At 49.7% G+C, this 27,029-nt stretch overlaps 1 protein-coding gene across 1 annotated transcript in view; it reads right to left on the bottom strand.

Moving 5' to 3' along the window:
• Positions 1 to 7,432: 7,432 nt before the first annotated feature.
• Positions 7,433 to 27,029, bottom strand: part of ADAMTS2 (ADAM metallopeptidase with thrombospondin type 1 motif 2) — a 242,247-nt gene continuing 222,650 nt past the window's right edge. The window contains exons 16-22 of the mRNA XM_070792386.1: positions 26,161 to 26,327; positions 22,026 to 22,185; positions 20,126 to 20,258; positions 19,002 to 19,209; positions 16,197 to 16,326; positions 14,137 to 14,226; positions 7,433 to 7,912 (exon numbers count right to left, since the gene is read on the bottom strand). Of these exons, the coding sequence (XP_070648487.1) occupies positions 7,455 to 7,912; positions 14,137 to 14,226; positions 16,197 to 16,326; positions 19,002 to 19,209; positions 20,126 to 20,258; positions 22,026 to 22,185; positions 26,161 to 26,327 (1,346 nt within the window). The 3' untranslated portion in view covers positions 7,433 to 7,454. The remainder of the gene's footprint in view (positions 7,913 to 14,136; positions 14,227 to 16,196; positions 16,327 to 19,001; positions 19,210 to 20,125; positions 20,259 to 22,025; positions 22,186 to 26,160; positions 26,328 to 27,029) is intronic.

The following is a 27,029-nucleotide window of genomic DNA, read 5'->3' as shown; positions in this document are numbered from 1 at the left end:
TGGAACCAGTCTGTTGTTGCATGTCCAGTTCTAACTGTTGCTTCCTGACTTGCATATAGGTTTCTCAAGAGGCGGGTCAGGTGGTCTGGTATTCCCATCTCTTTCAGAATTTTCCACAGTTTATTGTGATCCACACAGTCAAAGGCTTTGGCATAGTCAATAAAGCAGAAATAGATGTTTTTTGGAACCTCTTGCTTTTTCGATGATCCAGTGGATGTTGGCAATTTGATCTCTGGTTCCTCTGCCTTTTCTAAAACCAGCTTGAACATCAAGAAGTTCACAGTTCATGTATTGCTGAAGCCTGGTTTGGAGAATTTTGAGAATTACTTTACTAGCATGTGAGATGAGTACAATTGTGTGGTAGTTTGAGCATTCTTTGGCATTGCCTTTCTTTGGGATTGGAATGAAAACTGACCTTTTCCAGTCCTGTGGCCAGTCTTTCACTCAAAGATGGGCTCAATAAAGGACAGAAATGGTATGTACCTAACAGAAGCAGAAGATATTAAGAAGAGGTGGCAAGAATACACAGAAGAACTATACAAGAAAGATCTTCACGACCCAGATAATCACAATGGTGTGATCACCAACCTAGAGCCAGACATCCTGGAATGCGAAGTCAAGTGAGCCTTAGGAAGCACCACGATGAAAAAGCTAGTGGGGGTGATGGAATTCCAGTTGAGCTATTTCAAATCCTGAAAGACGATGCTGTGAAAGTCCTGCACTCAGTATGCCAGCAAATTTGAAAAACTCAGCAGTGGCCACAGGACCAGAAAAGGTCAATTTTCATTCCAATCCCAAAGAAAGGCAATGCCAAAGAATGCTCAAACTACCACAAATTGCAGTCATCTCACATGCTAGTAAAGTAATGCTCAAAATTCTCCAAGCCAGGCTTCAACAGTATGTGAACTATGAACTTCCAGATGTTCAAGCTGGATCTAGAAAACACAGAGAAACCAGAGATCAAATTGCCAATATCTGTTGGATCATCAAAAAAGCAAGAGAGTTCCAGAAAAACATCTATTTCTGCTTTATTGACTATTCCAAAGCCTGTGACTGTGTGCATCACAGCAAACTGTAGAAAATTCTGAAATAGATGGGAATACCAGACCACCTGACCTGCCTCCTGAGAAATCTGTATGCGGGTCAGGAAGCAACAGTTAGAACTGGACATGAAACAACAGACTGGTTCCAAATCAGGAAAGGAGCACGTCAAGGCTGTATATTGTCACCCGGCTTACTTAACTTATATGCAGAGTACATCATGAGAAATACTGGGTTGGATGAAGCACAAGCTGCAATCAAGATTGCTGGGAAAAATATCAATAACCGTAGATATGCAGATGACACCACCCTTATGGCAGAAAGTGAAGAAGAACTAAAGAGCCTCTTGATAAAAATGAAAGAGGAGAGTGAAAAAGTTGGCTTAAAACTCAACATTCAGAAAACTAAGATCATGGCATCCGGTCCCATCACTTCATGGCGAATAGATGGGGAAACAGTGGAAATAGTGACCATCTATTTTTTTAGGCTCCAAAATCACTGCAGATGGTGACTGCAGCCATGAAATTAAAAGACACTTACTCCTTGGAAGAAAAGTTATGACCAGTCTAGATAGCATATTAAAAAGCAAAGACATTCCTTTGCCAACAAAGGTCCATCTAGTCAAAGCTATGGTTTTTCCAGTAGTCATGTATGGATATGAGAGTTGGACTATGAAGAAAGGTGAGTGCTGAAGAATTGATGCTTTTGAACTGTGGTGTTGGAGAAGACTCTTGAGAGTCCTTTGGACGGCAAGGAGATCCAACCAGTCCATCCTAAAGGAAATAAATTCTAGAATATTTGTTGGAAGGAGTGGTACTGAAGCCGAAGCTCCGATATTTTGGCTACTTGATGTGAAGAACTGACTCATTGGAAAAGACCCTGATGCTGGGAAAGATTGAAGGCAGGAGAAGGGGACGACAGAGGATGAGATGGCTGGATGGCATCACTGACTCAATGGACATGAGTTTGAGTTAAACTCCAGGAGTTTGTGATGGATAGGGAGGCCTGGCATGCTGCAGTCCATGGGGTCTCAAAGAGTGGGACACGACTGATCGACTGAACTGAACTGAATATTAGGGGGGAGAATTTCAAATCATTTTTTAAATAAATTGTTCTATTCATGAAGATAAAAGGATAATGTTACCAACAGGAGATACAGTTAGAAATCTGTGTGCCCTTATGTCAAAGTAGTAAAATAGCTTATTTTTTTTAAAAGACAGTCAAAAATGGATAAAACTGCAAGGAGAAATAGAAAAATCCACAATCAGTGGGAGGTATTAAGACAACTTTCTATCTAGTTAATGGAACAAGAAGAAAACTAAATCAAAATACAAAAGATTTGAATAATAAACTAACACATTTGACTTAACAGACATATATAAAATACTGCATTCAACAGTTACCAGTGCATATTCTTTAAAGCACATGTGCAGTTCTTTAAAAAAACAAAAATTGACTACATCATGGGCCATGATGTAGTTTCAAAGGATTGAAATATTTCCCAAAATAGTTTTCTGATCATAATAAAATAAGCTAGAAATCTGTAACAATCCATAACCAGAACATCCTGTGCATGCTGTGTGCGATGTTGCTTCAGTTGTGTCTGACTCTTGGCGACCCCATGGACTGTAGCCCATCAGGCTCCTCTGTCCATAGGATTCTCCAATCAAAATTACCAAAGTGGGTTGCCATGCACTCCTTAGATGATTACCTAATGTTTGGAAATTCAGCAACATGCTTAAAATAACCTTTAGGTAAAAGAGAAAGTCACATTGGAAGTTAGAAACTATTTGGAATGAAATGACAAAAATGTATGAAATATCAAAATATTTAGGGCACAGCTAAAGCTCTAGAGAGAGAAATTGATAGCCACAATTGCATAGGATTTTTAAAAAATGGAAAATCAGTGGTCTAAGTGTTCACCTAAAGAAACTAGAAGAATCTTATTTGGACCGAGGCACTGGTTGCTTCAGTGTGCCATAGGGGCACTCACACATTGTGTAATCTTTATGTTATTTGAGGTTAATCCCTGAGGAGCCCCCAGAGATGAAGCAACAGCTGTGTGGGGTCATGAGGTTCAGGGAGAACAGGCTACATGGCCTCTAAATGGAAGTGTACTGTGTTCCCCTAGGTTAAGAATGCACAGTGGAGTATAAGCCCCTGGGTATGACCAGGGCACGGCTGCTCTGTGCATGGTAATCAAGGACTCACAGGGTACCTAGAGGAGGGAGTGGTGGCCGAATCCTCTGTAATGACATCATTTGGTTCCTGCTAACCATTTATCAACATCCTTCGGAAAGCACAGACTGGGCCTTCCTTACTACTTATTCTACAACCCAGGGCCTGTTTTCTAAAACAACCTCGCTGGGCTATCCAGTTATGAATTACCTGTGCCAATACTTAGTCTCAGTTCCTGCTTACCCAAAGGCTCTTAACTCTCCACTTCTAACACAGACTCTCACACACACCCATCCCAAGTTCCTCTTCCCCATTTAAAATAACTAACTGTACTATAAAAACAGAGTCAAAACAAATTACCGCAAAGAACAAGAAGAAATGCTGTGCATTCCTAAGCCATGTACAACCCCTGTACAAATTAATGTCTTCTTTTTTCATATAGACCATTTTTTAAAAAATTTGTGACCATTTCTAAAAATGAAATGACTATTTCCTTCCAAATAGTTTCTAGCTTGCATATTTATTGGCTGTGGTGGGTCTTCGTTGCTGCACGCAGACTTCCTCTAGTTGCAGCGAGTAGGGGCTTCTCTTTGCTGCAGTGCCTGGGTTTTCTTATTGTGGTGGCCTCTCTGTTGTGGAGCATGGGCTCTAGGTGTGCGTGTTCAGTCATCACGGCTTACAGGTTCAGGAATTGCAGCTTGCAGGCTCTAGAGTGTGGGCTCAAGTTGTTGCACAGGCTTGGTTGCCATGCGGCTCATGAGGTCTTCCTGGAGCAGTAATTGAATCCATGTCCCCTGCATTGCAAGGCAGATTCTTAACCACTGGGCCACCAGGGAAGCCCCCAAACTAATACCATTTCTGATTGTTTCCTCTCCCCAGCACTGTGTACACATTGCCTGATTCCTACTTGGTCAGGGTAGCAGAAGAAATCACCTCTTCTGCCCTTCAACCTTTCTCTTCCCCAGTATCTGCTAATATCAAAGAGGGCCAGAGAGAATGCACTTTTCTTTAAAAGTGGAATCCTGATTGTAAGTAGGATTACCAAATTTAGCAAATAAAAATACAGGATTCTCAGTTAAGTGAGAGTTTCAGAGAAACAATAAATAACTTTTAGTTGAAGTGTGTCTTTTTTTTTTTAGCTGCGCTTGATCTTTGTTGCTGTGTTGGCTTTTCTCTAGTTGGGGCGAGCAGGTGCATATTCTAGTTCATAGTGTGGTGGCTTCTCGTGTTGCAGAGCACAGGCTGCAGGGCACGTGGGCTTCAGTAGTTGCAGCAGGTGGGCCCCAGAGCACAGGCTCAGGACTTGTGGCCCACAGGCTTAGCTGCTTCATGGCGTGTGGGATCTTCCCAGACCAGGGGTTGAACCTGTGTCTCCTGCATTGGTAGGCAGATTTGTTACCACTGAGCCACCAGGGAGGTTCCCCATACTTTTATTTTTAATTTATTTATTTTAATTGGAGGCTAATTACTTTACAATATTGTATTGGTTCTGCCACACATCAAGTTCACTGCTGTTTTCCTGAATTTAAAATTTAACTCAACATCTAGTATTTTTTTTTCCCCTGGAAACCCAATTATAGGAGAGAAGGGGTTGTAATCAGGGAGGAGGGAGTGTCTGGAGATACTTCACCTCCACTTTGAACTAAAGGTTGACTTGGGAGCCTTTGGCTAAGTTATGTTTCCTGGAGAACTGACTCCGTGGGAAACCGGGAGAGGGATCGGTCCTTATGCGTGCCTCTTGCTGTTCATGGGATCCCGCCTTGGCTCACTGCATGCTGGTCCCTCCAGACCTTTTGGCTTTGCAAGGGCAGCACATCCTTCTGTCTGCTCAAGTTTAAGCTGGGAATGGAGGACAAGTATAGTCAAGGTAACAAGCAAACACAGGCATGATATGCAAAAACACAGACGTTTTTACTTTAATAAGTTATAAAATCAAGGAGCCAAATTTTACTCTACAGAAAACAAATGTATTGATTGCTGTCATCAGAGAGAGAAAAACACTGTGATTGAGTTCAGCACCAGAATAACCCATGTGACAGCTGCCTGTCAGACAGGGAGTACATAGTTAAAATGCTTCATCTGATAAAGACTTTGCTATTGAGCACCATTTGTATACTCCAGACAAACAAAATACCTTAAAGTACACATGAAAGGCTTATACGTGAAATTCCATGGGTTTTCCAAAAGGAGTAGATCACAGAGCCAGGTCCCAAAACTCCAGCGGAGTCTTCCCACAAACATGAAGTGACTCTTGGGCCCCTCAGCTGACTTTCCAGAGCAGTGGACAAAAAGGACCTCTGAATCTCAACCTGGTATTAGGAAACCTTAGCTCAAAGACGGCCTCTGCCTCCCCCAGGCTCTCTGGAAGCCTCTCTGGAAGCTCAGGACTGTTGCTAAGCCAGCTGTCCAACCTCCTTAAGCTCAGTGGAAACTTACAGTGTCTCAGAGCAGGTGAACACTGCCTTCTTGGAGAGACCTCTGAGGACCATCTAATCCAGAGAACTCTGTGGATATATGGCCCAAGGCATTAAGTATGGCATGTTGAGCCATGCCCATGTGGTCTATAGTTCCCAGAGGGCATCCTTCTTCCTCCTGCAAAAGACAGATCCCCCTGGGAGTGTCCCACCTGGGGTTCTCCCCAAAGGCTTCCAGCCCCCAAGACACACAGCCTTGCTTTGCTGAGATACAAGAATGGAGTGTTCCCATCCTGTGGCTTCTAAGAAAGGTAAACTGAGTAATACTCTGGCTAGGACTAGTCCAGAGCTTCCTCAACATTCTAGAACAGACCCAAGCCAGCACTGCCCAGCCCTTCAGTCTGTGAGGAGCACCAGTTGCCATGCGTTCAGCCAACAGAGGAAAGCCGTGGGTCTATTTCCTAATAATAGAGAGGTGGGGTTGCAGAAGTGCTTCACACTACATCTTGTTAAAGAAGTGACAGTAATGATATATTTTCAGAAATATTTCCTCCAGCTGGGTTCTTAGGAGCCAGCAAGCTCCTAAGAGGACATGTATAAGAAAGTGTGGAATGTGGTGGCAGAGGGGAGGGAGGCGGGCTGTGCTGGGGCGATGGCAGGGCTGGTCCTCAGCCGTGTGATGGCTCGGCATCGTCCCACATGTTCCTCACTGTTTCCTAGAACCTTAACCTGTCCCTAGACACACACAGATACACGCACACACACGCATGGGTTCAGATAAAGGGATTTAGCACCTCAAAACTCAAAAAGTAAACATCGTGGTGTTATCTTGAACCTCAGTATTTTCATCCACAGAATGGGGAATGGAACAAGAAAGAGTTCTCTAAGATCTATGACTGGTGAGAATACAAAGTCTTTAAAACTTTCCTGGATGTGAAAAGCTTAAGAATTACATGTCAGGCTAGGCCCGGCTAAGGAGCTAATGTGCTTGGGTCCTGTAATTTCGGGAAGTTTAAGCTACATGTTCACACACAGAAAAATGAGCCCTGACCACTCACTGGATTTTCCAGCAGAGTGCATGCCTCCTTCATCCTTCCAGTGACTTGAGGAAGCAGAGAGTGTCTCTGGGGAGCCCCAGGCCTGAGGCCAGGCTGGCCAGAGGTGACAAGCAAGGCCAAGGTTAGTGAAGAAGAGAGAGGTGTGAGAGCCTGGGAGTGCCAGCTGGTGACCACACTCATCCACGCCACCTGCCTCACCACCTCGTCCTGGAGTTTGCTGGAATTCATGACCTCCACTTCACTGCATTCGTCTTAATGACTAGTCACTTAGTAAATAAATCACTGTTTCTTCTAAGAGCCCCATGGGTCTTGTACCTCAACCTGGAGATTGGTAGGAACTGTCCTGTGTCTCCAGCAGGGTTGTCACCGCAAGGAAAAGATTCGCAATCACTGCTCAGAAACTTGGGGCAAAGGTTTTTTCTCTCCCTCCTGCTGTCCCTCATTGATGGGAGGTGTAGAGCCTCCATATTCCTCTCTACCCCACACCCAACCCCAGTGCAGGACTTAGAACATTCCAGGACTAGGAAACATAGCTACCAACCTAGTTGCCACATGCTTACAACTATGTGTGTGTGTGTGTGTGTGTGTGTGTGTGTGTGTGTATAATGTAAATATAGCTATATATTTACATTATTCTCCTTCTTTGTTTCCTCAAAACCTTTTGGAGTCAGGAATCTGACTTCATCTCCACAACACAGGAGTTGCCATGGAATATCTCTATAAGCAAGCAAAAAAAAGCTATTGATGCTATCTTTCCATTTTATTAGAACTTTCCGAGCATCTCTTTCTTCCTCATCTCATCAATGAGCTCTTGGATTCTTTGGTTTCTGGTCTTTTCATACGGGCTCGGTCGTCGAGGGATCAGGTTGGGTGGCTGGACTTCATCTTCCAGGCCAGGGATTTTGTAGGGCACATCCACAGCATTGGTTTCTGGATGGTCCTCGGTGGCATTGGTGCTGGAAGTATTGAGAGGCACCTCCAGGGGTATGCCTGGTGGAGGCTGCACCTCCATGACTAGAGTGGGCACTGAAAGGGTGGGCATGAGCTCTTCAATGTCATTGTGCTTCCCAGAGGGTGGCTCTGCCCTGTCGTCCACATCAGTGAGGTTGTCGTGCGGGTTACAGGACTTGCAGCACAGCTTATTGTAGCCTGGGATGGAGCAATAACGAGACAAGACTTCCATCCTACAGAACACTGACTTGTCACCTTGGCAGCGGCCCTCTGAAAGAGAAAAGTGGGACAAATAACCAAAGGACAGATAAGGGGGACCTTCTTCCCCCACAGGAAGCAGTTTGCTGGAGGAGGCATTGAAAAGAGCCCAGAGACAGCACAGAGGCAAGCGAGCTCACACAGAAACTCTGTGTGGTTTAGATACGAGGGAGCCCTTGGGCAGGGCGGCGTCCGGGGACCCCCGCCCTGGAGTGGTGTCACACTAGCTGTGAGCAATGCTCCCCTCCTCCAAGCAGGCCCCAGGTGAGTCCAGATGTTTCAGTATCTGTCAAAGTTGGAGACAGAAATGAGGTCTGTCTGTTCTTTAAGGAGTGATTCCAAGCCCCAAAATTTGGGCTTTGTCAGATCTTCACATGCGAGATCCCAGGGGTAACCTCAGTGACATTCTGTGGCACAATTTGACTCTATTTACAATCATCTTTAACCTGTAACTGTAACAAAATTAAACCTAAAAGAACCAATTGCTAACACCCAAGAAAGCAAATCCCAGAGCCTCAGTTATGGCCTCGCCATACTCCTCCACATCTTGTTTCCATCTTCATCCAAATCCCCCAGATGAGCTTTGCTTCTGAAAAGTGCCTACATAAAAATTAAAAGTCACCCAGACTTGTCTGGGATTTCTTCCACCTGCCTCAACTTATGCGACACCCCGTGTCCCGCCACTGCTTCACCCACCACACGGCTCTGCCACAACTGGGCTTCTGGTCATTTTCCATAGTGCTCCAGAACTCGGTGCCTTCACACAGGCCAATCCAGCCTTACATGTAGATCCAGCCCAGCTTATCTGCCTCTTTCTTTCCCACCCAAGATCTGCTCATCCGTGGTCCCAGTGCATGGAGAACCCTGACCCTGCAGGCCACTGTTGTCTCTCTTGTTTCCTCTTTCCTCATGGCTGTCTCCTTCTTGGCCTAGCTCCAACCCTGTCTGCAGCGATATTAATAAGACCCACTCTTCTCCTCTTGTTCTCAGCCTCTGTCTTCTTCCCGAATTTCTACCCGCTTCCCTTTCCGCTAACACCTAATTCCACACATAAATTAGGTGCTACTGAGATGATTTACAAAAATGCATTCAACATAGAAGAATAAACTAACAATATAACAGGGGATATTTGATCCATCATAAATTCCTAATCACTGACCTCAATGGGCCCCACTTTCCAACTATGTTCCCTGCTCAGCCACTCTCTATTCTTCATAATGGGCATTTCAGACTTTTCCCGTCTGCTGTGCCCTCCTATCCCCTCATTCCCCTTAGGGCAGATGATATCTCCTACTGGAAGGAACCACATAGGGGAGATGGGAAGGTAGGAAGGAGGGAAGGGGCAGCCACTGGTGGGAACCACACCTGACATAGTTACTCTTTGCACTAATGAAGGGCGTGTTCTACATCTACAGGTAAAGCTATGCTAACTCATTGGGATTTCCTGCAATAACAGACAGGCAGGCCCTCTCCCATGTAAAAGCCAGTGGTTCTGACATCTGCCCTCTGCATGGCCTTTGCTCCAGCTTATAATTTCACGTTACAGGCTGGCAACCCACTTACTTGGACACCAACCTCACACTTTTGGAGCTTCAGACTCTTGGATACAACTGCCTACTAGATACCCCTCAATTTCTGAGGTGCCAAAAGTTGACTCCACGTGTCCAGCCCAAGTCCATGGCCTCCACTGGCATCATCCATCTCAGAGATTGGTCCTTCATGCACACAAGCCAGATCCCAGGGATCCCCTGTCCGGTCATCTCCAAGTCCATCAGCATGTCCCCCGATGCTCTTGACATATCCACGTTCCCCTCTCTCCTGCCTCCACCGAGCCAAGCTACCTTGCCTCTGGGCTGCACTGTGGTGAGAGCTTCCTTTCTGCCTGTCTCCTTTCTCCCTCCTTCCTATCTACTTATCCTGCTGCAGGTTCTTCAACTGGAGATATGAACATATCACGACGCAGACTGAAGCTCCTGGAATGCCCCTCCCTTGTTTCAGGATGAGGACCTGCCTCCTGCACCTCTCCAGGCTCACTCGGGCCTTGCTTGCCTTGCTCTGCAGGGTGCTCCCTGTGGCTGCAGGCCCTTTGCACATACTATGTCTCTCTTCTTCCTCATCCTCGAGGCTCAGCTGACACACATGCTCCTCGGTCAAGCACTGCCTGACCGCCCTTGGAGGTGGCATCCCACAGCATGTAGTCTAGTGGTGCCGCGGGTCTCCCCTTCCCAGCACTCCATCACAGCTACGAAGTCCACATTTGCTCTCAGGTAAGGTAACTAACTGGAGAGGGCAATGGCACCCCACTCCAGTACTCTTGCCTGGAAAATCCCATGGATGGAGGAGCCCAGTAGGCTGCAGTCCATGGGGTTGCTAAGGGTCGGACACGACTGAGCGACTTCACTTTCACTTTTCACTTTTATGCATTGGAGAAGGAAATGGCAACCCACTCCAGTGTTCTTGCCTGGAGAATCCCAGGGATGGGGGAGCCTGGTAGGCTGCCGTCTATGGGGTCGCACAGAGTCGCACACGACTGAAGCAACTTAGCAGCAGCAGCAGCAAGGTAACTAATGCCTGACACTTTCATTATCCTGAAAGCTACAAAGGGCAGAGCCCAAAGCTGTATCCGGGTGTCCCTTTATCCCAGAGCCTAGAACAGAGAATCAAAGAATATGTAAGTGTTCAATGTGAATAAGACAGATGCGAGTAACTGAGTCCAAAACAAGGAATTCGTGGATGTTAGAATAGCAATGCTACAGTCAAGAACATAGAGGCGTATATCATCAGAGAGGGACCCAACCTTGACTCTGAGCTGCTAAGTGGCTGAAATAAGGAGGAAACATGACTGGGCAAGGGCTGACGACATGAAGAGCTAGGGACAGATGGGCTGTTTAGGAAAAGCCCCGGTCTTCCTAACCCTGAGACGGAGGAACAGGCCAACGTGTGGAGGGGAAAGGCAGATGGTCTTGCACAGAGGGTCAATTCCTGAAATCAAACTAAAACGATCCTGAAATGTGGCTTTCAGGGTTTTAAAACCTTGGATAAAATTTTACATTAAATATTCAAGATCTCAGACAGATGAAATCAGAACAGTGCTGTTTGAAGCTGGGTGGAGCATGCTCAGAGCCTCTGCTCCCTTCCTCCCTCCTGGCCCCTTTACCCTCCCTGGCAGCCACTGAGGTAGGCACGTGAAAACCATGCCTACTGCCCTCAGGAGACACAGGGGGCTTTGGTAACACTAGGTGTGGCATCTCCCCCAGGCACTGGCCATCAGCTGGGGCAGGGAGGCCAGAGGCCAGGTCTCAACAAGGATGGGGCAGGCCTGGCCATGCTGCTGGGACTGGGCCCCCCTGCCCCAGAGACGCCCTCTCCCGTCGCCTGTGCCGCCTCCTTCACAAAAGATCAGGACTGGCATTAAGCATCTCCCTCACTTGTCTCCAACCAGGCAGGGATCCTGAGACGCCGGTGTCACGTCAGTCTAGGGTAGGGGTCTGCCAACCACACATGTTGGCAAGTTGGTCCCTCCACCTGGTTTTGTAAACAGGGTTTTATTGGAGCAATCCTGTTGGTGGCCTGCCTGCAACGCTATAGACAGGGTGCCCTCAGCAGGGATTTCTCCTGACCTGTCTGGGCAAGGAGACTTAGTGGACACAGCTCATCAGGCACAGTTGTCTTGATCTCCTATCTCTGGAGCTGGGAGTCTTTCGATGATCAGAGCTCTGGGCAGGCTGACCTCAGTCATGGCTACTCTGACCCCCACCCAAAGGCTGCTACCTGGCACCCTGTGCCCTGACGCCCATCTCCACAGTGCTGGGTGGTCATCATTTCTCATGAACTCCCTCCGCCCTGGAACAGGACCCCTTCGTGGGAATGGGAAGGACAGATGCCCAGATTGGGAGGCCCCATGGTGGACCTTGACATGCTGTGTGGTCCTTGTCAGCAAGGGCAGTGGACACACAGGCCCCGTGGATCCTGAGGGCAGGCCGTGGGAGACAAGGTAGGCATGGCTGGGCACACACCTGTGTGACTGCTGCAGGCCAGGAGCTCAGAGCCACAGCTGCCTTGTCCTTCTCCAGCCTAGACTCTCCGGAGGCTGGCCTAGCCCCTGAGTTGTGCCAGGAGCCAGGGCACTGGCCTGATGGTGGCTCAGGGCACAATGATCTGGACATTGTCTCCACTACTAAACACAGATTCCCATTCCACAGGCTCAGATCCCAAAGACAGGCCCTGTTCCCAACTATGAGGCCTTATCTACAAGGAGAAAACCGAGGTGTTCCTGCAAGCTGCCTGTTAGCACTAAAGGTTCAAAAATCATGGTGGGGTGTCTCCATGGGCTGCTATCATATTTTGAAAAATGCCTGGGGAGGGGGCCTAGGCCTCGGGTTGGGGGAGGGGCCCTCAGCATCTATGCTGAGCAGGGTAAGGGGGACAGGAAAGTCACTGGAATCAGAAACTGAGGAACTGATGTTCCAGAATGGCACCTGCAGCTCTACAGTGCCGTCGGCCACAGAGGTGAAAAGAAGGAGGCAGCAGTGTGCCAGACCCAAGCACCCAGTTTCACTGAACTTTTATTGAGTTTATTTGTGGGATGCATGACAGGAAGTCTTTCCACGGTTAGTAAGAGTAAAAGGTCATTTTCACAGTCACTTTGGCACACACTAACGTTGTCTCATAAAAAAACCAGAAAAGCAACGACAATGGAACCTATATAATACGTCATTAGATACATACAAAACACTAATAAAATATCCCTGATGAACCAAAGTGCATATAGACAGAGAGCACAATGCCCAGGACCGCATTGCACCTTCCCAGAGTCACGCGTGCCACTCACATCGCCTAAGTCAAAGTTGGAAGTTAACAGTCGTGAGAATTAGTATGTGTTACACCGCATATTTACATAACAGTAACTAGTGCCAAGGGAGAGCTGGACGCTGTCCAGCGGGGACGCTATGAAGAGGGGCCAGGGCTGGGGCAGGAGGGGAGTGGCCGGCTGGACTGTTGCACTCGTCACACCAAGGGCCAGGCCAGTCACCCCCTGGTGTGCGGCCATGCCAGCGGCAGGGCGCTCAGGGCTCCAACAACAGTCAGCGCCAAGGGGCCTCCAGCGGGCCTCCTTTCCACAGAGGTGATCCCGCACCTGGGGCCCTGCACAGGCCTGGGCCTCCTGGACTCCTGGACTCAGCCAGGCCTCCTGAACTGAGAAGGCTTATCCTTGGCCAAAGGTGGGTGAGCCGGCCGCCTGCCTCTAGGTTGCACTGCCTGCCTCCTGCCTGGGTCATGTCTCCCCTCGGAAGCTGGAGCTAGCAGCCAATTCTGTTACCTTTCAACTTTAAGGCATCTTCTACATAGTTTTATCTAAGCAAAAAAGCAATAAAAATTGAGGTAATTCTGTAGTTGTTCACACGGGTAGGCAGCCACATCCACGTGAGACAGCCTTGAGCTCTCACTTTCTCGCCCCTGTGCATGGGGCCATGTGCACACGATGAGAAAGGCCATTGGAGCAAATGGACAGAGAATGGAAGTGGCGGTGTGTCCTGATGTCCCACCGCAGGGACACATTCCCTGCCTCTTCCGCTTTACCTGAACCCCAAGAGGGGCCGGGTATGGGGGCCAAGGGTTGTGTGAGCTGGGCACAAAGGCCACAGGAAGCAGGCCACGGTCACACGAGTCAGGAGGACACACTGAGCACAGGGGCAGCAGCAGCAGCAGCAGCAGAGGAGGCTGGGGAGCCCCTGGAACACTGCTGGACACGGGCCGGGCGCCAGGCTGGTGACGCGCAACTGCACGCCCGAGACCCCTCTGGGCTCCCTCGCTGGGAGGCGGCATTTAAAAGGGGGCAGGTGGGCGCCCCCTCAACTTCCAACCTGCAGCTCCAGCCTGGAGGGCTGTGGCCCTGGGAGGCGGTCACAAAGTGGTCACATTCACACTTGGGCCTCTGGCCCCTCCAGCACCACGACAGATCTTTGCCCCTTTAAAAGCCATCACCACCAGGTCCTGGCACCCCACAAGAGGCCAGTGCCCCGGGCCGTGCCTCTGCAGGACTGGCCCTCCCGGCCAGGTGGCTCCAAAGGAGACAGCCGAGCACAGATGCCCGGAGAAACAGATTCCACCAACAGAGCTCAGGAAGAGTCAGGGGAGTTTTCCATAGACAGAGAGGAGGGGCGCCCACGGCAAGCTCCACAAGGCGCAGGGCATGCACTGGAGGGCAGAGACAGAGTTATAAACGGGCCGGTTACTTGACGAGGTCTCCTGGACTGGCGAGTTGGGGTCCGGTCGGGATAGCCACTGGACCACGTAGCTCTTCTTGGAGGGGTCAGAGGTGTTTCCTAGAGGGAAAAGACAGGCACCTGTGGCTGCTAGGGTACCGGTTCTGGGCCTCCAATCCCCCCACCCCAGACAGGAGGGCTCCATGGACTCTGGTGTCCCAGGGACAGGCGGGCCCCAGTCACCCTCCAGGCCCAACTCCTGCCTCTCCTACACCAAGCATCTTGGGCCTCAGCTACACAGGGTCACTCCCCATGCAGGCCCCACCAGCACCGCCTTATCTTGAGAAGTGCTGGGAACAAGAGATCCTGGCTCTACACTCCCCTCGGCTGGGGCAGACACACCTGACCGCCAGAGCTCCCTGGTCTGTAGCAGGCACTGCTGACTGGGTCTATCTCATGAACTGTCGGGAGCAAAGAGGTAATGTGTGTCCAGCCCTTGGCAAGGCGCCCAGCGCAGTCAGGATTCTGGCTGCTTTCCTTTCAGGGCATTAGGCACCCTCTGTACTCACACAGGTACCCTCTACTCACATGGGTACCCTTACTCACACTGGTACCCCTACTCACACAGGTAACCCTACCCACACAGATACCCCCTACTCACACAGGTAACCCTATTCACAGGGTGCCCTACTCACACAGATACCCCCTACTCACACAAACACCCCCTACTCACACAGATACCCCCTACTCACACAGGTAACCCTACTCACACAGGTAACCCTATTCACAGGGTGCCCTACTCACACAGATACCCCCTACTCACACAGATACCCCCTACTCACACAGGTAACCCTACTCACACAGATACCCCCTACTCACACAAACACCCCCTACTCACACAGATACCCCCTACTCACACAGATACCCTCTACTCACACAGGTAACCCTACTCACACAGGTAACCCTACTCACACAGATACCCCCTACTCACACAGGTAACCCTACTCACACAGGTAACCCTATTCACAGGGTGCCCTACTCACACAGATACCCCCTACTCACACAGATACCCCCTACTCACACAGGTAATCCTACTCACACAGGTAGCCCTACTCACACAGATACCCCCTACTCACACAAACACCCCCTACTCACACAGATACCCCCTACTCACACAGGTAACACAACTCACAGGGTGCCCTACTCACACAGATACCCCTTACTCACACAGATACCCTCTACTCACACAGATACCCCCTACTCACACAGGTACCATCTATACTCACATGAGTACTCCTATTCACACAGGTATCCCTACACAAACGGGCACCCCCTACTCCCTACTCACACAGGTATCCCTACTCACACAAGTACCCTCTACTCACATGGGCACCCTTACTCACAAGGGTGCCCTATTCACACAGGTACTCCCTACTCACACAGGTACCATCTATACTCACAAGGGTACCCCTACTCACACAAGTACCCCTATTCACATGGGAACCCCCTACTCACATGGATACACGCTACTCACATGGGTACCTCTACTCTCACAGGTATTCCCACACACATTGGCACCCCTATTCACATGGGTACCATCTATACTCACACAAGTACCCCTACTCACATGGGCACCCCCTACTCACACAGGTACCCCCTACTCACACGGGTACCCCCTACTCACGTGGGTACCCTCTATACTCACAAAGGTACCCCTACTAATATGAGTACCCCCTACTCATACAGGTAACCCCTACCCAGACAGGAATGGGCTGAGCCCTGATGTGCAGTCACCATGAATCTGGTTTCTCTCCCAGACCAAAAGGGAGTGCCAGGAAGGCAGCGATGGGCGTGCCAGGAAGGCAGCGATGGGCTGAATCCATGCCATCCTTCTCTAGGGCCTGGCCTGGAGATGAGCATGGCAAATGCCAGTTCCTTTCATTTCCTGCCAGGGAAAGGCCCCAGACCAGGCCTGGGTGGCCCTGGCTTCTCCTTCAAGTTCACAGATGCTCTATTTGGCCAGTTGTGGGAAGAGCTGCATTTGCCTGGGCTACCCTCCTCCCTGGACCTGCTGCATGCAGAGGGCTTACGGGGACAGGGGCCAAGCCTGCAGATCCTTGCCGTCTCAGGCCGCTCCTCCCGGCACACCCCGAAACTGTCGTCCGCAGTTCGGCAGAGCACCGGCCGTTCCTGGGTGCCGTTTCCACAGGTTACTGAGCACTGCGGACAAAGAGTACCAGTCAGGGCCCACCTCCCATGCTAGGCTAGGTCTTCAAGGGCTCCCCAAGTGGGTGACCCCACGACACTTGGGAGGTGGAGAGGGACAGAGGGGAGAGTGTGAGCTAGAGGTCTGCCCGGCCTTGCCCTGGCCTCTGGAAGCTGCCTCAGGCTCTTGGGCTCTCAAGTGAGTTGGAGAGAGCAAATCTGCAGGGCCGGATAGAGCCCGGCACTTCTGGACTCGCATCGAGTGCTTCCCTTCTCCATCTAGAGGAGTTGAGGCCCGGAGAAACGGCTATGCAGTGCAGATCACCAGGAAAGCTCTGCCTGCGTCCAGGAGGCGTTAGCAGAGGACGCTCCCTCCCCCTGGACACAGAGCTCTGTGCCACCAGCACCCGCACCGTCCCCTCCAGCCTCTGGCCCCCTTGGCGTCACCACACTGGGAGGGGCCAGAAGAAGCCGTCATGCCCAGACTCCTGGCTCTGCTCACAGCTCAGCCCAGCCGAGCCAAAGGATGATTCTCAAGTTCTTGCCTCCTGTGTGAGAAAGGGCTGACTCAGCAGACTGGGTTGCTTGAACCTGCCCAGTCCCAAGAAAGGCCTATTTTCAGAACTAGCCCTTGGTTAACTCCTGGGAACCGAGTTCATGGAACCGTCTGTCTGGTAAGAGCATATACCTGTGTGCCTGAGGTCCTGAATCAGGCATTACCAACTTGTTTGGTTGGTTTACACCAAGAATATTATTTGTGGTGAGCATCTGCTTTCCTTCTGGGGTCCAGGGCTTCACTAATGGATGTCAGTCACGCAGGCACCCTGTGCTTCCATGAGTGATCCCCAGTGAAAACCCTGGACACCTGGATGCTTGTGCCTGGTTTCCTCCAGATGCTTCACCCAAGCGCTTTTTCCCTTTACTGATTCTACTCTGTACGTGAACCACGAACTCCCAGATGCTGAAGTTGGATTTAGAAAAGGCAGAGGAACCAGAGATCAAATTGCAAACATCTGTTGGGTCATAGTAAAAGAAACAGAGTTCCAGAAAAACATCTACTGTTTCATCGACTATGCTAAAGCCTTTGACTGTGTGGATCACAACAATCTGTGGAAAATTCTTAAAGAGATGGGAATACCTGGCCATCTCACCTGCCTCCTGAGGAACCTGTATGCAGGTCAAGAAGCAACAGTTAGAATCAGACATGGAACAAGAGACTGGTTTCTAACTGGGAAAGGAGTATGTCAAGGTTGTATATTGTCATTCTGCTTATTTAACGTATATGCAGAGTACATCATGTGAAATGCCGGGCTAGATGAAACGAAAGCTGAATCAAGATTGCCAGGTGAAATATCAATAATCTCAGATATGCAGATGACATCACCATTATGTCAGAAAGCGAAGAGGAACTCAAGAGTCTCTTGATGAAAGTGAAAGAGGAGAGTGAAAACACTGGCTTAAAATTCAACGTTCAAAAAATGAAGATCATGGCCTCTGGTCCCACCACTTCTTGGCAAATAGATGGGGAAACAATGGAAACAGTGTCAGACTTTATTTTCTTGGACTCCAAAGTTACTACAGATGGTGACTGCAACCATGAAATGAAAAGATGCTTGCTCCTTGGAAGAAAAGCTATGATCAACCTAGACATTGTATTAAAAAGAAGAGACATTACTTTGCCAACAAAGGTCCTTCTAGTCAAGGCTATGGTTTTTCCAGTAGTCATGTATGGATGTGAGAGTTGGACTTTGAAGAAGGCTGAGTGCTGAAGAATTGATGCTTTTGAACTGTGGTGTTGGAGAAGACTCTTGAGAGTCCCTTGGACTGCAAGGAGATCAAATTAGTCAATCCTAAAGGAAATCAACCCTGAATATTCATTAGAAGGACTGATACTGAAGCTCCAATAGTTTGGCCACTGGGGGCAAAGAGCCGACTCATTAGAAAAGATTTTGATGTTTGGAAAGATTGAAGGCAGGAGGAGAAGGGGACGACAGAGGATGAGATGGTTGGATGGCATCACTGACTCAATGGACATGAGTTTGAACAAGTTCCAGGAGTTGATGATGGACAAGGAAGCCTGGCATGCTATGGTCCATGGGGTTGCAAAGAGTCGGACACGACTAAGCGACTGAACAACAATAGAACTTTCATTGTAATAAAGCATAACCATGACTATAGCAACTTCTGTGGGAACCTTTGAGCCCAAAGCTGGTCTTGGCAACCCCTGACCCACCAGGCATGTGGGCTGGATGTCAGTGCTCACATCAGCTCAGCCTTGCCCCCAAAACTCTCCTCCAGCCCCTGAGACTATCCTCACTATTTTTTCAGCTAGATCTAAGCCCTCCTTTGCTCATGTCCCTTCTTGCAAGTCTGATTGGTCTTTTAGCCACAGTTCTGCCCAGAGACAAAAGCCCAGGCTTCCTTTTGCATCTTGGAGCCCAGGCTGCCCCTAGTCTTCTGGGGTTCCAGTCCCCCGTAGCACATGGGAGCCTCTGCCCTGCAGAGTAAAGATACACATTCCTCTGAGTTTCACACAGAACAGTAGCCAGGGAAGCATGGGTGCCCTGAGACCTACGGACGTGGCCTAGGGCAAGAACGGCATCCAGGCCAAGGCGGATCACCCTGGCCACCTCAGTCCCACCCCGAGCTTGGTTTCGGGGCTGAGGACACAGGGCCGGGGAACTGCTCACCTGGGACCAGGATCCAGCCCGCCACCGGCCAGGGCACAGCTCGCGGTTGCAGGCCCGGCGGCCCTCGGGTCGAGCGTCATTGCAGTGCTTGGTGTGCACGGAGCGGGTGGTGTTGTTGTGCAGAGGCTGAACACAGCGCACAGAGCGAACCTGCATGCCTGTCCGCCCACAGCTCCGGCTGCACGGCTCCCACTCGCCCGTGACCCACCTGCCAGGGCACACAGCACACGGTCAGCCCCTGGAGAAACCCTGGTGGACAGGGGCAGGGCAGCCTGTTCCTCCAGGCGCATCTTCCCTGTGTCAGGAAGGTGCCCTGGAGGCTTGCTGTACCCCTGCCTGAGGTCCTGCAGACCATGAACCCCAAGCGTGCCCATTGCGGGGAAACCCTGGTTTGGGGGTGGCCTTTGTCCTTTCTTAGCCTCCTGACTCTGCCCTCTGACCTCACCAACCCTTCTGGGCAGCAGCATGGAAGCCCTCAGCACCTGTCCTCAAAGGGCCCCCACCTGCCTATTTACCCAACATCTTCCCTGCTCGGGGCCCTGGAAAAGGAACCTGGGCCCAGAAATGCAGCCCCATCAAATTCCGGGTCTGGAGGGTCAAGGCTGCAGCCCCTGGGGTGAACTGTGAGGGAAACATCTATCACAGGGCCAGAAGCAAGCCCGACACCCTCAGAGCCTCAGTTTCCCCATCTGAGCATTAGTACTTATTATCATTTCTAGCATCCCAGGTGGCCCAAATGGTTAAGAACCTGCCTGCCAGTGCAGGAGAGGCAGATTCAATCCCTGGGTTGGGAAGATCCCCTGGAGAAGGAAATGGCAATACACTCCAGTATTCTTGCCTGGAAAATTCATGGACAGAGGAACTTGGTGGGCTACGGTCCACGGGGTCACAAAGATGTACATTATTGTTTCCTTCTAGCAAGTCTGAAGGAGGAGGCCACTGCACAGCCTCAAACACCTTAGACTCCATAGAACATGTTGAGTGAGAAAGACTCTGAAACGTCTCAGGGCCTGTGGGGCCCAGAGCCACCGAGAAACCTGATCCTGCGCCACCGTCCACAGAAGCCCCAGGACGCTTCCCCCCTCCTCTAGTGGGGCTGGGGGCCAGAGAGCCCCGGCACTCACACGGGCTGGGAGCACTCCTGTGGGTTGCAGGTCCGGCGGATGGCTTTGGGCTTTGAGACGGAGTCGCAGAAGCCTCGGTGCACCATCTTGTGGTCCAGCCTCCGGCGGCAGCCATACTTGGTGAATTGGGACCCTGAAGATGAGAGCTTGAGGGGGCTCAACGGGACAGCATGGGCCCTCCCGCAGGCGTGGAGGGGTGGCTCCTCAGGCCACTTCAGCCCTGCTCTCCCTGTCCTGCTGATGGGGCGAGGGTGGGGCAGTTTGGACAAGTCCAGCCTGGTGCCCGCCCAGCACTGCAGGCCAAGTGAGGGTGCCAGGCCAGGGAGAGCAGCCTCCTGGGTGGCTTCCTGGGGCAGGAGGGAAGGTTCTATTCCTTCTCCCAGCATTTAGTCATTGACGATACCTTGGATTAATATGCACTGAGAACCTCACTAAACATGGAACACAGCCTGCAAGGCTCCTTCAGCCAGTCTAGTGTAGCAGTTCTCAGCTGCTGCAGATTTTGTCCCTGGGGACATCTGGCAATGTCTGGGACACTTAGTTGTCACAACTGGAAAGGAGATGCCACCAGCATTGAACACGGAGAGGCTGGGGATGCTGCTCAGCATTCTACAGTCAGGGGACAACCTCCAAAACAGACGACTATAGAGCCCAAAGTGTCAACTGGGTAAGTCTCAAAATCTCGGCCTAGTGCATTAGACATGACAGAATATGACAGGACAGCCTGAGCTAGACTGGGCATCTGGGGGTGCCCCAGGAAATACAGCACCCCAGTGCTCTGGTTTCATGGAAAGCAGTGAAGGAGGCTCCCCAGGCAGGAGATGGCCCGTGCAAAGGCCCCGAGGCAGAAGCGCAGCACGTCCAGAAAACCAGCTAAGCCAGCACGGACAGGCCCAAGTGAGCGAGGGTTGGGAGTGCCGGTGGCAGAGGGAGACGTCAGAGAGTTGCTTCGACCTTGGAGGCCATGAGGAGCATTTTGTTTTTTTATCAAGAGCAGAAGGATCTGCTGATAACTACGACACCAGGAAAGGGTATGGTCTAATTTGCCCCTTTAATAGTTTAAAGTGGGGGCCAGTCAGGTAGTGAGGATGCCACCAGGACTGGGAAGATGGTAACAGCAGATGAGTCCAAGAGAAATGCAGGAGGGAGGCTCAACAGGACACGCTGATAAAATCCAGGGCTGGGTGGCTCAGGGGACGGCTGGGTGTCACCTACTTAGGCAGCAGCACTGGGAGAACTCCCTGTCTCATCTTGTATGGGAGCCTGCGTGGTCCTGCATCTGAAGGTGGTCTGTCCTGGGCACCTGCTTCTGCAGGCTGAGTGTCCTCTCCTGCTTCTCATCTCCTCCAGCCCCCAAGGAGCAGCGAACACACTGGGCAGATCAGAGCTTCCTATCTGTTACGTCGTACCCAAGTTTGAGGTCCAAGGCAGGTGGGACCTCCTTGCACCCAGCCCTGCCCCAGAAAGGAAAGGCCTTTCTGAATGAACTCAGGGGTGACCTGCAGAGGAGGCCTCTCCACTGGTCTCCAGCATGGCCCAGTCCTTCCTGTGGCCTGCCTCCCGGTGTCACAGTGATCTATCCAAACCACCCTCACGGTGACCTCCTTCCCATGATGATGCAGGTGGGTGCTGGTGTCAGGCAACCCCACACATGCCCCCCTGCTGCCTTTGGCCAGCAGCCCTGAGCACCCGCCCTTCCTGTCCACCCTCTGGCACCTCCCTGGCAGGGCTAGGCCCTTGTTACCTGGGCAGAGGTCACTGCTTGTGTTCTCATAGCTGGCACAACCCTCACTCCAGGCAGTCAGCAGAGACCACGGGCTGAAGGGAGCTCCTCACCCAGGAGACCCTTCCTGCTCATCCCCCTCTCCTCTGGGGCCCCGGCTCTGAGAAAGCCCCTCACCTCCACCGCAGGGCTTGGAGCAGGGCGACCACTTCTTCAGGGCCCACTCATAGCCCACAGAGTCGTCTTCCAGGACGTTGTTGTCATCCACATTGAGCGAGTCCTCATGGATCATGTACTTGTAGGTCAGTGAGATGCGGGCGTCCCCCTCTGGGATGACCTGCCCCGGAGACAGGGGTGAATATGCCCGCCCCCGACCACTCTCCCCCAGAGACCTGGTTAGGAAGGTCAGCCCGAGGAACATGCCTGGCCAAGTCTCATTATTCCCGGTAGTCAGGTTCTAGAAAGTCCCAGCAAACACTGAACCTGCCTGTACTGAACCACTGGGGAACACAGGGTCTGGGCCAGCGAACCTCTGGTCATGACATTTTCATCAACAGCCTATGCATAAGCGTATTCTATGGGTGTTTCTGTTTAGACACCTTAATCAGTACACACTGTTGATTCACTGATACTGAACTCACAGCCAGCACCCAGGCACTTGTGCCTGGACAAAGCTCAGTAACACACGCATTCTTGTCTCTCCAAGGGGCAAACCCACAGCCTCCACGCAGAGGGACACCAGGCACACTTCACAGCCACAACTGGGGACATTTTAAACAGTGAGATTATCTTCCAAAAGCTTAAAAAGGCAAAGAACATGGCAGTAAATAGAGTGTGAAAAGACGCTTGTTTACAGTAGGAGCTGAAATAAGTAGCAGAACCAGGCCTGGCTCCGCTCTGCTGGGAGCACGCATGTCAGGCGCTCACACTTTCCCTGCTCCGCCGAGAGCACAGGCAGACCTCGCTTTATGGCGCTTCGGTTCACTGTGCTTCACAGACGTTATCTTTTAACAACTTAAAGGTTTACGGCAGCCCCACGTGCGGCAAGTCTATTGGCGCAATGTGTCAACAGCATTTGGTGACTTTTTGTCTGTCTGGGTCACATTTTGGTACTTGCCACAATCTTTCAAATGTTTTCATTACTGTTGGACAAATCAACGGAAGTAGTCTTGTTAAGGCTTCAAAAGCTACTGACTGTTCAACAGAGACCCTGAAAGGAGTTACATGCCAAGCTGCTCACTAGCAGAAATGGCAAAAGATCCTGGGAGCCAGCAGATAAGGAAGGGAGTAAGTCACAAGAAAGGGAGTAAGTCACGAAGCTTCCTGGGCCTTGGGAATCTGCCTTTTCCCAGGCATCTGCTGACGTTCTGAGACTTACGAATAGACATACAAGGCTTCAACATAATAGCCAGAGCTGCATCTCCACAAAAAGGTACTTGTGGCTTGAAATAAAAGCAGGACTGCTTTGAACAGAGTTCTGAAGTCTCAACAGTGAGAGAAGGGATGGGAGGTTGAGGGGGACAAACTGCCTAGAACCTCTCAACTGGGGGTCCAGACTGCTGTTCCAGGGACAGCCCAGCATCGCCTGAGTATGGATGCATGCGTTTGTGTCTTGCTGTACCATGTACTGGGAGCTCCAGATTAGATCTGGATGGTTCCCAATTTAGTGATATATATCATATATATATATTTATATATATATAACATTAATTAATAATATAATAACATTATATATTATAATATATATAACATATATTATGTAATACAGTATATAATACATATAATTATATTATAAATAATTATATTATTATATATAACACATTATATTATATATAATTGTATATAATATAATATATACAATTATATATTATATTAATTAAATTAATTAATTATAATATTTAATATATAATATATTATACAATTATATATAATATATACAAATATAGAATTATATATTATATATTTTATATATTTACAAAATATATTTATATAAAAATGTTTATAAATTTATATATTTATAAGACATTTTATATTGATATATTTTATATTATATATTATATAAATAATATAGAATATATAGAATAGTATTATATAATTATATAATATTATATAATATATTATATTCTATATATAATATATAATTATATATTTTATATATTTATAAAATATTATATATATATAATATATATAACATATAGTATATTATATTAATATAATTATTTTATTAATATAATTATTACAATATAATATTAATATAATCATTATAATAATTATAAATCTAAATATACAACATATTTATTATTATATATAATTTATATATATTATATTTATTTAATATAATATAATTGTATATTATTATTATATTATATATAATATATATTTATATATCAAATATATTGGAGAAGGCAATGGCACCCCACTCCAGTACTCTTGCCTGGAAAATCCCATGGGCGGAGGAGCCTGGTGGGCTCCAGTCCACCGGGTCGCTAAGAGTCAGACACAACTGAGCGACTTCACTTTCACTTTTCACTTTCATGCATTGGAGAAGGAAATGGCAACCCACTCCAGTATTCTTGCCTGGAGAATCCCAGGGATGGCGGAGCCTGGTGGGCTCCCATCTCTAGGGTCGCACAGAGTTGGACACAACTGAAGCGACTTAGCAGCAGCAGCAGCATCAAATATATATATATTTCTTGTGGTGATGTATGTATAATAATTTCTTACTATATTACTTGTCCTCATACTGTAACTCACTGCTAATGTAATAAACTTCCTATTTCTTGCTTACTAAATGTGCTCTGTATTTGCTGCTCAGATGTGTCCGACTCTTTGTGACCCCATGGACTGTAGCCCACCAGGCTCTTCTGTCCATGGGATTCTCCAGGCAAGAATACTGGAATGGGCTGCCATGCCTTCCTCCAAGGGATTTTTCCAACCCAGGAATCGAACCCATTGCATTGCATGTGGATTCTTTACCATCTGAACCACCAGGAAAGCCCAAGAACCTGGAGTGGGTAGCCTATCCCTTCTCCAGGGGATCTTCCAGACCCAGGAATTGAACTGAGGTCTCCTGCATTGCAGGCAGATTCTTTATAGTCTGAGCCACCAGGAAAGCCTAGGGTGGTTATTTTGCCAGTGAATCCTCTGAACCTGAAACCAAAAGTAAGCCTCAGCAGGACATAACTCTTTCAGCAGAACAATTATTATTACTTTTATCATGGTGATCTCTGACCAAGTGGTCTTTGATTTTATTATGTAGTTGCCTTTTTGCTCTTTATCTTTAATTGAGGTATGTACATTGTTTTTCAGGCCTAAGGCTATCACACATTTCACAGACCACAGGATAGTATCCCATGTGCTCTGGGAAACAAACACATCCGCATGCCTTGCATGACTATGATATTCACTTTACTGTGGTGGCCTGGAACCTAACCTACCTATTTCTCCTGAGGTGTGTCTGTCCCAGTTTGGAGATTAGAAATACTTTCAGTAGGGGAATTTACCAACACAGAAACAGCAGGACTGAGGCCCGACTGTATGTGCACTGACAAAGGCAGGGCAGCAGAGGCATCTCTGGGGACGGAAGTGCATGCGGGCGGGGTGAGCAGAGCATGGTGCGTGTGAACACCCCTGCCCCCGGCTGCACACCCTGGTGTGGGGCGCTGAGCCCCAGCGCCATGTGCTCACCTTCAGAGAGGGGCAAAAGGCACCTGAGCCTTATCTGCAGTGTTTTAATTTCTTTTTACTGACAAAACATATTGCATATGCAATTGAAATTAATTTTTAAAAAGTAAATTAGGAAATCAAACCCTCTCTGTGTTCCTATCACCAGGAGCAGCCTGTGGTCCTGGACTCAGGGGACCCGGGGTCCAGTGCTGCTCAGAGACAAAGGCTTAGTGTGACTTGGGTCTCGCAGTCCAATTTCCTGCAGCCCCATCGGTCACCCCCAGGGAGCTTCAGGGTTTGAATGCAGTAGCAGACAAGAATAAGCATGATGAGAGGTGGCTGTGCATGTCGCCCAGAGTTGTTTGTGGAGGGGAAGCCTAAATGCTTACAGGGGATTTTGTCTCTGGTCGCCCAGGGACACAGGGCAAGGAGCCAGACCGGTGGCTCCATGCGTGCTCCTCACTCTGACACAGAGACTGAGGTCCTCAGCTCAAAGGTCAGGCCGGAGGGGCCGTGCAGAACATGGCCTGAAGGCTGCAGGGAGGCTCAGGGCTCCCAGGCACCGCCCGACCCCTTCCCCAGCAGCCACCTGCCTCACCCGCCTCACGCTGCAAGAGGCGGCAGGCCTGGCCCCTGTCTGACTTACCAGCACAGTGATGGTGCCGTGGAGGGGGCCCATGGTCTGCAGCGTCTCCCGGCCGTCCTCATCCCGGTACTCCCACTCCACGCCCATGGCGATGAAGGTCTTGGAGTTGGGATCCACGTCATTCTCCTCATTTAGAATGAACTTGCCTGTCTCCAGGTTTTTGACGGCTGAACGATAAAAGACAGAAGGATGGAAGACAGCCACGATCACCCGGGGGCAGAAGTGTGGGAGGTCATCAGGGTTCACTAGTTTGAACAGGTTGGGGGAATTGTGGGGAGCAGAGCCCCTTTTCTTCCTTCAGTCCCACTGACAACCCAAGCCGCCTTGGGAACCTGCCTTGTCCCCTTTCTCTGCACTGGACTTAGGTTTCCCTCTAACCCGCCCTTCTGCCAGGTCTGGGGCTCTTTCCTGGATCTGCCTCTCAGGCCCTGGAGGAGAGGCTCCATGGTAGGGACTTAGGAGCCACCAGGGCCACGTCCCTACGGTCTACTTGGAGCACTCAGGGGGCTCTCAGGGCCACTGCCCTCCCTGACCCAGCTCCCTGGGTGAGGGGTACCTGCTGGACACCAGGGCTTCCTGCCCTGGGGTGAGCATGCGTCCCACACACCCTCCCACCCTGTTGATAACTATGGCTCAGCCTGGTACCCCACCAGTCCCCTACATCCCAAAGAGGCCTGACCTGACTCGGGGACCACCCAGCCTACTGCTGCTGCTGCTGCTGCTAAGTCGCGTCAGTCGTGTTCGACTCAGTGCGACCCCAGAGACGGCAGCCCACCAGGCTCCCCCGTCCCTGGGATTCTCCAGGCAAGAACACTGGAGTGGGATGCCATATCCTTCTTCAATGCATGAAAGTGAAAACTGAAAGTGAA

The sequence above is a fragment of the Bos indicus genome, chromosome 7, assembly GCF_029378745.1.
Source record: "Bos indicus isolate NIAB-ARS_2022 breed Sahiwal x Tharparkar chromosome 7, NIAB-ARS_B.indTharparkar_mat_pri_1.0, whole genome shotgun sequence".
NCBI classification, from domain to species: Eukaryota; Metazoa; Chordata; class Mammalia; order Artiodactyla; family Bovidae; genus Bos; species Bos indicus.
Note: the sequence above shows the minus strand (reverse complement) of the source record. Positions and strands in the feature narration are given on the sequence as shown.